Source organism: Marmota flaviventris, chromosome 19, assembly GCF_047511675.1.
Source record: "Marmota flaviventris isolate mMarFla1 chromosome 19, mMarFla1.hap1, whole genome shotgun sequence".
Classification (NCBI taxonomy): Eukaryota; Metazoa; Chordata; class Mammalia; order Rodentia; family Sciuridae; genus Marmota; species Marmota flaviventris.
The window spans coordinates 33,078,958-33,093,207 of NC_092516.1; the positions used below are offsets into that span (position 1 = coordinate 33,078,958).

The 14,250-nt window shown below is 41.6% G+C and overlaps 1 protein-coding gene across 1 annotated transcript; it reads left to right on the forward strand.

Moving 5' to 3' along the window:
• The first annotated feature begins 9,780 nt into the window (after positions 1–9,780).
• On the forward strand, positions 9,781–13,774 carry Ocm2 (oncomodulin 2). The gene is made up of 4 exons (XM_027953214.1): positions 9,781–9,841; positions 10,484–10,616; positions 11,316–11,425; positions 13,749–13,774. Exons 1-4 carry the CDS (start codon positions 9,781–9,783, stop codon positions 13,772–13,774), a joined length of 330 nt encoding a protein of 109 aa, XP_027809015.1.
• Positions 13,775–14,250: the final 476 nt, after the last annotated feature.

A 14,250-nucleotide genomic window follows, 5' to 3' on the forward strand; every position in this document is an offset into this window, starting at 1 on the left:
ATCCTTCATCAAAGAAGAAATTTTAAAAAAATCTTTCACAATAAGCAGAAACTCAAAGAATTCATGACTACTAAGGTGGCACTACATAAAATATTTGAAGAAATATTCCACACAGAAAAAATCAAATGAATAAATCTCATTTGAAGAGTAGCTAAGAAACAGGACCAAATTAAACAATAGAAATAAATCAAAACGGGAAGAATTAAAAAAAAATCTATAGTAACATTGAAAGTAGTCTCAACTCTTCAATTAAGAGACACAGGCTTGCCAGATGTATTTAAAAAACAAGACTGAACTGTATGTTATTTGCAAGAGACTAACCTTGCAGGCAAAGACAGTCACAGACTAAAAGTGAAAAGATGGAAATTTATATATCATGCAAATGGAGCCCCCAAACAAGCAGGAGTAGCTACTCTCATATCAAACAAAGTAGACTTCAAGCTAAAATTAATCAGAAAAAAAAAGAAGGTCACTTCAGGGGCTGGGGCTGTAGCTTAGTGTTAGAGAACTTGTCTTGAATGTGTGAAGTACTGGGTTCAATCTGCAGCACCATATAAAAATAAATAAATAAAGATATTGTACCAACTATAACTAAAAAAAAAAAAATTTAAAAAGAAGGTCACTTCATACTAGTGAAGGGAATGATCCAATAAGAAGATACAATGATGGGGCTGGGGTGGTGATTCAGTGGTAGAGAGCTTGCCTAGCATGTGTGAGGCACTGAGTTCAATTCTCATCACCACGATAAGTAAAATATTGACATTGACAACTATATATATATATATATATATATATATATATATATATATATATATATATATATATATTATATGATATAATGATAGTAAATATTTATGTCTCAAATGGTACACCTAATTACATAAAACAGACACTCTTGAATTAAAGACTCACATGGACCCCAATACAATAATACTGGGTGATTTCAACACACCTCTCTCACTAATCGATAAGTCATCCAGAATTAACTCAGTAAAGTCTCTTTGGCCCTGGAAAATATTATAAATCAAATAGACCTAACAGATATACATAGGCTATTTCATCTAACAATAGCCAAATACACTTTCTTCTCAGTGACTCATGTTTAGGTTACAAAGCAACTCTTTGTAACCTAAACATACAATTATTTGCATCTGATCAGATAATTAGAAATCAAGACAAGAGAAGAAAATAGAAGACATAAAAACAGGAAAGGAAGAAGAAAAATGATCATTGTTTGTAGATGATATTATCTTACACTTAGAAGATCCAAAAAGCGCCACCAAAAGTCTGCTAGAGTTGATAAACAAATTCAGCAAAGTAGCAGGCTACAAAATCAACATACAAGAATCAGGATCTTTCCTATACACCAATAATGAATCTGCTGAGAAAGAAATTGGTAAACAATCCCATTCACAATAGCCTCAAAAAAAAAAAAAAAAAAAAACTCCTAGGAATAAATCTAACCAAGGAGGTGAAAACTATAGAACATCGAAGAAAGAAATTGAAGAAGATATGAGAAAATGGAAAGACTTGGCATGTTCATGGATAGGCAGAATTAATATTGTTTAAATGCATGCTATCAAAAGCGATGTACAGATTCAATATACTCCCCATCAAAAGACCAATGACATTCTTCACAGAAGTAGGACAAAAGTCTTAAAATTCATTTGGAAGAATAAAAGATCCAGAATAGTCAAAGCAATTCTGAGCCAAAAAAAGAGAAAGAAATGCTGACAGCATCACAATACCTGACTTCAAATTATACTACAGAGCTATCGTAACAAAAATTGCATGGTACTGGCCTAAAAACAGACACATTGACCCATGGAAATTTATATATCATGCAAATGGAGCCCCCAAACAAGCAGGAGTAGCTACTCTCATATCAAACAAAGTAGACTTCAAGCTAAAATTAATCAGAAAAGAAAAAGAAGGTCATTTCAGGGGCTGGGGCTATAGCTTAGTGTTAGAGAACTTGCCTTGCATGTGTGAGCTATCGTAACAAAATTTGCATGGTACTGGCCTAAAAACAGACACATTTACCCATGCTATAGAATAGAAGACACAGACAAAAACCCACACAGAGATATTTATCCAATCCTAGACAAAGGTGCCAAAACTACACATTGGAGGAAAGACAGCCTTCTTAACAAATGGTGCTGGAGAAACTGGTTATCTACATGTAGAAGAATGAGTCTTGATACTTATTTCTCACCCTGCACAAAAGTCAATTCAAAGTGGATCAAAATCCTAGGAATTAGACCAGAAACTATGCAACTCCTGGAAAAAAATGTAGTGTAAACATTCCAGCATATGGGCCCCTTTCTGTTTCTCTCTTTAGTTTCTCCACCATGAGAGGAACAGATCACCCCTCCCATTTCCTCCCACCATGATGTACCATGTTGCCACAGGCCCAAAGCAAAAGTTATCATGGACTGAAACTAGGAAACAAAATTTACCTTTCTTCCTAAGGGGCTGATTATCTCAGATATTTTGTCACAGTGACAAAAAGCTGACTAATGCTGTGCATGTGTAATAAGTTGAGTATGTGCCTTGTTTATTCATTTGTTGACTGTTCTGATCTAGACAAGTATCATCTCAGTGCATATACATGCCAGTCTAGATCCATGCTATGCTTACATCAGGCTTTCCTAATATAATTCTTTTGGTAAACTATGGTAGACTGTCTTGCTCTTAGAAATTCTCCCTAAGAAAATTGGTCCTACCAAAAAACAAATAATCAATAAATGGACTAAGGAACTGAACACACTTCACAAAGAAGAAATACAATGGATCAACAAAGATACAAAAAAATGTTCATCATCTCTAGTAATTGGAGAAAGGCAAATCAAACTACTCTAAGATTTCATCTCACTCCAATGAGAATGGCAGTTATCAAGAATACAAGCAATAATAAGTGTTGGCAAGGACGTGAGGAAAAAGGCACACTCATACATTGCTGGTGGGACTGCAAATTGGGGTAACCAATATGGAAAGCAGTATGGAGATTCCTCAGAAAACTTGGAATGGAACCACCCTTTGACCCAGCTATTCCGCTCCTTGGTTTATACCCAAAGGACTTAAAATCAGCACACTACAGTGACACAGCCTCACCAATGTTTATAGCAGCTGAATTCACAATAGCTAAACTGTGGAACCAACCTAGATACCCATCAATAGATGAATGGATAAAGAAACTATAGTATACATACATGATGGAATATTACTCATCCATAAAGAAGAATGAAAATTATGGCATTTGCAGGTAAATGGATGGAAATAGAGAATATCATGCTAAGTGAAATAATCCAAACCCAAAAATCCAAAAGATGAATGTTTTCTCTGATAAGAGGATGCTGATCCATAGGCAGGGGATAGGGAAGAATGGAGGAACTTTGGATTGTGCAGAAGGGAATGAGAGGAGGGGTCAGGCAGTGGGGATGGGAAGGACAGTAGAATGAGACAGACTGCCATGTATTCTACTGTCATGTATAACTAATTAGAACAAATTTTTAAATTAAAAAAGAAAAGAAAATTGGTCCAGCACACCCATGGTCCTGGATCTAGTACAAATTATCAAGAACAGGTGGGAACATGCCCCACTCTCCACCCTCCCATCATGGACTGCAATGATGCTCAGGATCACGTGTGTGACGTTCTCCCAGGTCAAGGGAAGGGAGCGGCTGGGTTATGTGAATGATTCTATGTTGGACAGTTCTTTGTCCAGCGGCTTCAAGACAAACTTGTGCCTCTTTTAGCTGTCTAAGGTGAAGAAGGGGCTCTAGGAATCCAAGGGCCTGAGTGTCTTTGGAATTTTTTAGCTGGTACCAAGGAAAACACCAAGGATGAGTTCTGGGTCTACCACTTAAGTAGCTATTTGACTTTCCAAAGTGTCACTATTTTTTTTTTTGCTCTCTTTCCCTCCATCCTTTCATTTTTTTTTCTTTTTGTGTGGTGGCGTGATGCTAGGGATGAAACCCAGGGCCTCGTGCATGCCAGGCAAGTGCTCTACCACTGAGCTGCACCCCCAAGTCACTGGAATGTCACTTAACCTCTCTTTCCCCTCATGGGGATGATGATATTTCACAGATTTGTTATAATAAATGACTTAATGATGTGCTTTGGATAAACTGGGCAATATTGTACTTGTATCTATAAACCACCAGCAGGGCTAGCTTTGTGGATGTGGGGCCTGTACAGTCTCTAGGGCCCTGCACTTGGAAGGGGACCACACTTGCCTTACAGTTCGTGGACATCAGATTGAAATTCTTAATAACTTGAACAAGAAGACTCACATTTTCATTTTTGCACTGGGCCCACAGATGATGTTGCTGATGGTAGGTATGAGCCTTATTTCATTGCCAGACCTGTAGTAGGTCATGAGGGATGTATCTGGTCCCAGGAGTGATAAAAACTCCAAACCCAGGACACACCAACTCTCCTATACATGGGCTGTATGCTTCCTTGGCTAGGAACTTAGCTGTAAACCACGCAAGGTGCAAGGTGCCCGTCTCTTTCAGCCCTAACATGTTTTACAGTCTCCATTAGTAGCTGCGCCTCACTAAGGAGCGTAGCCTAAGCCCCCATGATTAAACTTATTTACCCAATTATTGCTGAGTCTCTTTGGGTGAGGAAAGGCAATCCACCTCTAGAAAAGAGTCTCATCTATAAATAAAGACACTCTGGTAACTCTAGAATCCCCTTCTTCCCATATCACCACACAGAGACATCAGCTCAATGCTGAAGTTCAGATTTTTCAGTTTTTCTAACTTGTCAGTCAGATGTTGCTTTCCTGTGGGCCTTGCTGTTTCATCGCTGATATTTAAGAATCTCAGCTTTTAATGTCACCATATAGCTTGCTGTGGACCTGTAAGACACTGGAGAATTTCCTTTGGTGTTTGGAATTTGTCTGCCACAAAAGTCTCTCTTGCTGTTCTGATAACATTTTCAGGAAAACTGTTTCCATTGTTGGTCGGTGTCAGGAAGTTGCCTGACTTGGAAATTCCATGCAAAGCGTGGACTCTCTTAGAATGCATGGGGGATGTTTCCGCCATGCTGGTCATAGTTTAAAGGAGACATCAGGTGCCCATCAAGTCCACCTTAGAATCTCTTGTCTCCACTGCTGGACCCTCCAATGTTGTCCATTGCCAGGTGCTGGGGATTGAGGATGGAACAGCACATGCAAACCCTGCCTTCCAGAAATGTCCATTTGGGAGAGGAGAGGACAAGCAACCAACCCGTACACAAGGAGGCAAACCAGATCATTCCAGATCACAGAAAGTGCCTAGGATGAAAAACAGAGTGTGTTGAGATTGGGATGGCCACAGGGAGGTCTGTCTGCAATGGGGCCAGAACAGCGTTGTCCTTCAAGCTGCTGGATAACTTCCTTTCATCCCAAGGCACAGCGCCTAGTGGTTCCATCAAGCATCTCCATTCACAGTCCTGCTATGAACACTAGAAGTCCCAGAGTCTAGTAGCTGGGTCCTGGCTTATGGGAACCCTCCAAAGCCCTCCAATCATTCAGCCAAGAGGACAAGGCCTGAGCCACCACCTGCACCCAGCATACCTCAAGGCCAAAGTCACAGGGCAAGACCCTCGTCCTTCTCCGCCCAACAACCACTCTTTGGAGGTAACAACCACTGTTTTTTAAGTCGACTTTCTATCAGAGTAAAACACACATAACAGGAAAGCATCTGATAAATCTCCCTAAAATAAAAATGCCCACACACCAGCAGTCAGATCAAGAAATAAAACATTATCAGCACCCCAGGACCTCCCCACCCTCAGGAATTACCCCCTCCTGGAGGGTACCTGCTCCTCTCTTTGAGCACCATACATATTTGCCTGGAATAGCTTCATTTGTAAAAGACTTTACTACAGGGCCAAGGAGGTAGCTCAGTGGTAGAGCACTTTACCACTGAGCTACTTCCCCAGCCCTTGTTATTTTTTAAAAAAATATTTATTTTTTTTTAGTTGTACACAATAACTTTATTTTGTTTTTATGTGGTGCTGAGGATTGAACCCAGGGCCTCACACATGCTAGGAAAACGCTCTACTGCTGAGCCACAACCCCAGCCCCTACTTTTTTAATTTTTGAGGCAGGGTTTTGCTAAGTTGCCTGTCTGGCCTCATACTTGCTGCAATCCTCCTGCCTCGGTCTCCCGAGTCATTGGAATTATAGGCATACACCACCACGCCTGGCTACATCCACACTTGTAAAAGGGGAAGCTGAGGCTCAATGTCAGAGACTTGCTTAAGTTCACATCGTCCATAAATGTTCACTGAGTGTCTGAAATGTGACAAGGGATGTTCTGCTGAGAAGCTGAAGACAAAAGTGGACAATGGCCAGACCCTCTGTAAAAACAGAACTCTGGCCCATTCTCTAGAGCAACCAGCCCAGGAAGCCAGTGCTCCTCTAAGTTGGATTTGGAGGTCAGACCACTGTCTCAAGCAAATAGTCCAGGAAGCCAAACACTCACCCTGTACAATCCATTCCCAGTAGCCAGGACTTGGTTAATAACTGCCAGCTTCCCTAATTTTTGTCCCTACTTCCAATTTAGAACCTACCAGAGAATGCCACTTGCCACTTGCGTTCGCCAGGACAATCACCTAGGATGCCCCACTTCTAACGAATCACCTCCAACATGTTTATTCATCCTCTTTTATCACTATTTTCTATCAAAGCAACCAGCAAGAACATCTAAAGTATCTTGTTTAACCCATACGCTATTTTCACTTAACTGGGCAAATTGTATTAGACCTATTGTGTGTGTGTGTGTGTTTGTGTGTGGTACCAGGGATTGAACCCAGGAGTTCTTAGCCACTAAGCCACATCCCAACCCTTTTTCATATTTTATCTAAAGACAGGGTCTCACTGGGTTGCTTAGGGGCCTCAATACATTGCTGAGGCTAGCCTCAAATTTGCAATCCTCCTGCCTCAGCCTTTCATTTTTTTTTTACATTTTTATCTCTGTGGACAATTGTAAACACTTCCATGAGGAATGTTTGGCCAGTTCCTATGACAATTTAATGTTAGGAAATTGAATTCAGATAACTTCTTTTGTTTTGGTTTTTGTTTAGTTGTTGGGAATCAAACCCTGGCTGGGCCTCACACATTAGGAAAGGCCTCTACCACTGAGCTACATTCCCCACCCCCACCCACACCTAATTCAAAACTCTCAAAATTTATTTTCAGATTTTTTTTAAGGACTGGGCAGGTTGATGCTGATTTGTAATAGGGTTTTAAAGTTCTTTTTACTATTTTTATTTATTCTCTGATCAAATAGCTACTGACCACCCCCTAAGGCCCCTCTCTAGTATTCTGGAATTCTTTGCATTTAAGCTATCTGGATGTTTCTGATTGCAATATGGGATATATTTCTACACCTAAAAAAAAATCACCTCAAATCCAGCCTTTAAAAAGAAAATCTGGCCAGTTGTTATGGCTCATGCCTATAATCTCAGTGACTTGGGAGGCTGAGGAAGGAGGATCGCAAATTGAGGCCAGCCTCAGCAACTTAACAAGGCCCTGTCTCAAAATAAAATAAAAACAGGCAGGAGGTACGACTCAGTGGTAGAACACCCCTGGGTTCAATCCCCAGTACAAAAAAAAAAAAAAAATGTCCCAAATGGATGAACCTTGGGGACATGAAGCTAGCTGAAATAAGCCAGTCACAAAAGAAAAACATCACATGATTCCATCTAGATGAGAGACCGAGAGTAGTCAAACTCTTAGAAACAGAAAGTAGAATAAAGTTTGCCAGGGGGTGGGGAAGAGTGTAGAGTCTCAGTTTTGTAAAATGAAAGTTTTAGTGATCTATTGAGCAATAATTTGTACATGGTTAACACTATTGTAGTGTGTGTACAATTCAAAATGGTTAAGATGGACTGGGCATGGTGGCACACTCCTGGAAACCCAGTACTCAGGAGACTGAGACAGGAGGATCACAAGTTCAAGGCCAGCATGGGCAACTTAGGAAGGCCCTGTCTCTAAATAAAAAATTAAAAAGGACAAGGGATGTAGTTCAGTGGTTAAGCACCCCTGGGTTGCATCGCCAGTCTCCCCACCTCCAGAAAAAAAAGAGAGAGGGCCAGGGTTGTAGCTCAGTGGTAGAGCGCTTGCCTAGCATCCGTGATGCACTGGGTTCGATCCCCAGCACCACATGAAAAAAATAAAAATAAATAAATAAAGGCATTGTGTCCATCTACAAATATATCAGGGAGACCCTGTCCCTAAATAAAATACAAAATAGGGCTGGGTGTGTGACTCAGTGGTGGGAGGGCCCCTGAGCTCAATCCCTGGTACCACCCAAAAACAAACAAACAACTTGAGATCTCAAATCATAATATTGTTATCTACAAACATGAGTTTGGGGGCTGGGCATAATTATTTGCTTTCCTTTGTTTTGTCTTCTGAGCATGTGCAGATTTCACTGGGAAATGTCAAAGTCAAGACTTGTAGGAAAGTCACCTAACCAGCGTGTCTCCTTTGCTGGACAAGCCCCGTGTGTCCATCTGATGACACTGACTCTGAGTCTGTCAACCCTGGATTGAGGTCAGCCTCCCACATCCACGGTTTCAGAAGCTAAAAATGGACCTGCCTCAAATGGCAGCCACTAAGATCTGGGGGACCTTTTCAGCTTACAGAGCACCCCAATGTGTGCTTATCTCATTTCAGCCACTGGCCCCTCCTTATCAGGCTTCCAGTATCTGCTCCACGTTTTGCCAAGCAGGTTTGTTTGCAGAATCGAAACCTTAGTTAGGTTTTGTTGAGGTGTTTTTTTTGTTTTGTTTTGTTTTTAAAACAGGCTGTTCCCAACCACATTCACTTGAGATATAAATAGAAGAATAAAAGGAGGTTTAATTAGTAAAGTAAGACATTTGAGCTACATCTATTTGATCCTTAAGAAGGAAATCTAAGAGGTTGTAACTATCACTTTTTCAATCCTATATAAGGTAGGTCAGTAAGGTAGCAGAAGCACATCTATGTTTTTCTCCTTGAACTTTTTCTCCCCTGATTCTTCTTGGGGGAAAATCTAAAACGGTGAGTAGCTATGGACCTACCAGACCCCAAGCTCTTCTTCCCCTCATGCATTCATATTAGGTTTGTGCATGCTGTGCTCAGATTTTTCTCTTCCCATGACTTTGGCACTTGGAAGGATTTTGATCTCTAGTAGACCGGCTTTTCATCCATCTAATTCCCATCCTTCAGGAGAGATAGCATGTCTTCCACAGAAGATCTGCAAGCAACTCAGGCTATATCGGGGCCCATGTGGAATTTGCAACAATGCAATTCTCTGGCTGATGTATGAAAATGCTATTGCATTTGCAATGTGGTTTATTTTTGAATGATTTGCAGCCACCTATGTAAATGATTATGTAAATACAATTTTATAAGAAAACGGAATCAAATAGTTCTTTAGGTCGTATATTTTTATTTCATCTTTGGAGTGTATTCAGGAGATGGTGCTGAGACAAAGGGGGCTGGGATCTTTCCCATATCTGGTTTTGTTTGGATATTCTTTCCCATCACCCTTATCGCATTTTTAAAATTCTAGACAGGGGCTGAGGATGTAGCTCAGCGGTACAGCACTTGCCTAGCATGTGCAAAGCCCAGAGTTCAATCCCCAGCCCTGCAAAATAATTTTAAGAGGAGAATAAAATTTCTAGACAAATATACAGCTTCAATAAGCCCAGGAAGGTACCTACCCTTCACCTGGATGTGCCTGTTCATCCTTGCTATTTATCACATCTCCTTCATTCCATGTGACTAGGTGGAAAATGAGCATCACAGATGTGCTTAGTGCTGATGACATCGCTGCTGCCCTGCAGGAATGCCAAGGTAAGGGTGTGTACGGCAGGTGCAGGCTGTCCCCCCATAGTCCCACCTGCAGCCAAGCAACAAAAATCGAAATGTGACCCTTGCTGGAAGACTCATGGAATCAGAGAATGAAAATGCTAATACATTAGATATAGGAATCTGGGATCTAAGCCTGTGATGGCACTTCCGTAAGATGAAAGAATCATAAAAGGGGCCTTGGAGGTAGAGGAGGGGTCAATGGATGCAATTCAGCCTGTTTGCATTTCTCCACTAATTACAACAGTGATGTTGGAGGCTTGGAAATACAATCCTTTGAGTGGGAGGGAGTTCGGGGGCAGGCACAGAGCAGAGAAGGGAGAGGGAGATGGGATGAAATCAAGAAGAAAGATCTGGGGCTGGGGGCTAGGTGGTAAATTGCTTTCAGAGCATGCATGAGGCCCTGGCTTCAATCAAAAACAAATAACCCTATAATCCCAGTCACTAGGAAGACTAACGCAGGAGGATCTCAAGTTCAAAGCCAGCCTCAGCAATTTAGCAAGGCTCTAAGCAATTTAGTGAGACCCTGAACCACCAGGCTTAGAGAATCCTTGTGGATCAGCACCTTGGCCCAGATATGGAATGGAATCCAATGAGCATCAGAATAACCCATTTTCTGTTCTTTAGACCCAGATACCTTTGAACCCCAAAAATTCTTCCAGACATCAGGCCTCTCCAAGATGTCAGTCAGTCAGGTGAAGGATGTTTTCCGATTCATAGACAATGATCAGAGTGGATATCTGGATGAAGAAGAGCTTAAGTAAGCTGTGTCCTGAGCACCCCCAGGATTGCTAGGTGGGGCTGGTGTGCAGGGGGCCCAGTTTGCTTGGTATTTCTGAATGGCCAGGCTTGGCATTAGGCATCCAATTGACTGAGACTCATCAAAGCCAAGTCAGAGGGCCGCACTTCTATGCATGCAAAGCAGTAAACTTGGGCACTGAAAACCATAGCTGCAAAGATTTCTTAGTCTAAGAGATTTCCTTTGCAAATGGAATTGACAAAACTCTTAAAAACAAAATATCTACCATTGTTTTGCTTGGATCCACGAAGTGTCCCTTTGATTCAGGGATATTATGAAAGTACTTTTTAAAAACCTATGTTTTCAGCATATTAGTCCTTTGCTTTCTAAGACCTTGACTGATCATTGCAATTACTAGAAACAAAAGGTTGGTTTAAAGAAAAGAAAGGTCTGGGTGTGGTGGTGCACACCTATAATCCCAACCTCAGGAGGCTGAGGCAGGAGGATTGCCAGCCTCAGTAACTTAGTGAACTCCTGTTTCAATCCCCAGTGCAGGGGTAGGGGGAGGAGAAGAAAAGAAAGAATGGAAGGGAGGGAGGGAGGGAGGCAGAGAGAGAGACACAGAGCAAGAGAAAGGGAAGAAGGAAGGGTGAAAGGAAAGAGGGAAAGAGAGACACAGGTTCTTTTAGAAAATTCCCACCAATCTTTATGATCCTATAGGTTTTTCCTCCAGAAGTTTGAGAGTGGTGCTAGAGAACTGACCGAGTCAGAAACCAAGTCCTTGATGGCCGCTGCAGATAATGACGGAGATGGAAAAATTGGGGCTGATGGTACGTCCACATCTGTGCGTAGCATGAACATGTTAGTTTGGGGATTATCCGCAGGGGCTTGGCCGCTGACATCAAAGAGATGGAGGCTTTGAATCCCCCTTTCTTAACCTTGCTAAACCTCAACCTTCTCATCTGTAAAATGGGACTAAAAAGCAAGGCTGCCAATGTTGTGTGTAAAAATTCTGCCATTACTGGAGATGTTGCTCAGAGGGCCCTGGGTTCATTCCTCAGCACCAGACAGGCAGACAGACACACACACATACACACACACACAAAAAAAAATTCTGGCTTAAAGCCCAGGATATATATCATAGAAGCTGGTCCCTCTGATTATTATTGATGAATTAGGAGGAAAAAAAATTGGTTGGGAATGGTGGTGCACACCTGTAATCCCAGCTACTCGGGAGGCTGCAGCAAGAGGATCACAAATTTGAGGCCAGCCTGGGCAATTTAGTGAGATCTTGCCTTTAAAAAATGAAAACAAACAAACAAATAAAACACTGGTTGTAGCTTATTGGTAGGGTGCCCCTCGGCTCAATCCCCAGTAGGGCAAAACAAAAACAAATACAAAAAAAAAAAAAGAAAGAAAATATCCTTGGGGCTGAGGATGGGGAGGTGACTCGGTGGATCAATGCCTGCCTGGTGCACATGAGGCCCCAAATTCCATCCCAGCACTGCCAAAGAAAAGAAAAAAATTCCTTTACCCCAGTAGGGGACTAGTGAGCTGCCTGGCCAGTTATTTTCAGCATGCACCAATGCACTTCAAAAATCATGCAAGGATCTGAGCCCCTCTGGATAAAGGAAGGATAGGCATTCTCAGGATTGTGTCATATCAAAGAGTCTACTGTCTTGCACTGAAAATCCTCTAAGCTTTCAAGGGTTTAAACAAAGACATTTTAGTGGACATTAGACTCTCAAATGCATAATTAAGCAGAAGACAAATAAGTCAGCCACCATTTATGGAGCTTTCTATGTGCAGCTCCCTAGATTCAAATGTCATCATAGTCACATGGCTTCAGGTTATGATTTTTAGGGACTTTGTGCCTGATAAATCAGAGGGTTCTGCTAATAGTGGCACTAGTTTGAAACTTAAATTTGCTACCTTAGATCCGTACTTTTTCCCCTTTTGGGGGATTGAACTTAGGGCTTGGCACATGCTAGGTAAACGCTCTGCCACTGAGCTAAATCCCGAGCCTTTAGATCCTTATTCTTTTTTTTTTTTTTTTACAAATTTTTTTTTTAAGAGAAGAGAAGAGAGAGAGAGAGAGAAGAGAGAGAGAGAATTTTTTTAATATTTATTTTTTAGTTTTCGGCGGACACAACATCTTTGTTTGTATGTGGTACTGAGGATCGAACCCGGGCCGCACGCATGCCAGGCGAGCGCGCTACCGCTTGAGCCACATCCCCAGCCCTAGATCCTTATTCTTATTGTTATTTTTTGGTACCAGGAGCACTTAGCCACTGATCTACATCCCCAGGCCCCCCTCCCTTTTTAAAAAATATGTATTTTATTTAAAGACAGGGTCTCTCTGAATTGCTTAGGGCCTTGCTAAATTGCTGAGGCCGGCTTTGAACGTGTGATCCTCCTGCCTCAGTCTTCTGACCCACTGGGATTACAGGTGTGTGCCACCACACCCAGCTATATTCTTATTTTTAAAATCTGTTTAAAACGATATCACTATAGATTACTATTCAGGAGTTAATGCTGCTGTAGACAACTCAGAAATTTAGCTCAGGCCTGGGGAGGCTGATTTATTTACACATGAGCAAGAAAGATTTCCAGACAAAATTTACCAAAGTAACTCTCCCAGATTTCAATTTCAATCTGCGGCATCCACATCTTATTATTCTCATCATCTTTCTTGTAGTAATATAAACTCTGAGGGATGAGGTTAGCTCATGTGAATGTTACCTAAAAATGCAATATACTGCTGCAGAAAAAGGGAAGAACAATCTCCCATTTTTGTCTTAAATTGACCCAACACAGAGCTAAATGTTTGCAGATTGCAATAGATGATGATATTGAATGCCTTCCTTGTTGGAGGGAAAATATGGAGTTGGTGAGTTCTACTGAGTAGAACTGCATTGAGTTCAGCTGTTGCCAAGCTGAAGATGTTTGTTGAACGAGATTACACAGAGGGGTGGGAGGCTGTAGACTCCCTGGAGCTGCAGTTGTTGATGCCCACCGTTCTCTTCCTTCCAAGGGGATCATGCTTACCATCTGAGTATCGGCTTCAGTGTTCCCTCTTGGATCTATCACAGTGATAGTGCATCTGGAGAGTCCTGAGCCGTCTCCACTGACCTGTCACCTTTTATGTTCTAGAATTCCAAGAGATGGTGCATTCTTAAAGGCCCCAGTCTATGGAGAAAAAAAAAAAAGAAGAAGAAGAAGAAGAAGGAACACTCAGTTGGAAAACCTGCAAAGCCCTCGGAATGGGAAGCCCCACATCCTACCCTGAACTCATTTATCAAGTCCCCTGGAAATGCTGCTGCAATTTGCTCATTGTTTGAGTGAGGAAATAAGTCAGTCCATAGTTTTTTAGTGGTGAGTTGGTCCCATGATTTCTCTAAGGACTCCCCGCAGGCAATGCCTTTAAAATCACCCAATAAAGACAGTTCTTCATCAATGGCTGACGTGTGGGTGTGTTTTTTTCTCAGCCAGGTGAAGGTACCAAAGCAAGTGGGACCAAGGGCTTGTCCAAAGATCTTGGGTCCCATCAGGTGCTGAGCAAGCCATACTGGCATTGGGTAGGAGGAAACAGGAAAATCAGGTTTAAAAAAATAAATGGTGTAGTTGTGCAAGGATTCTGCTCTGATATTCATCT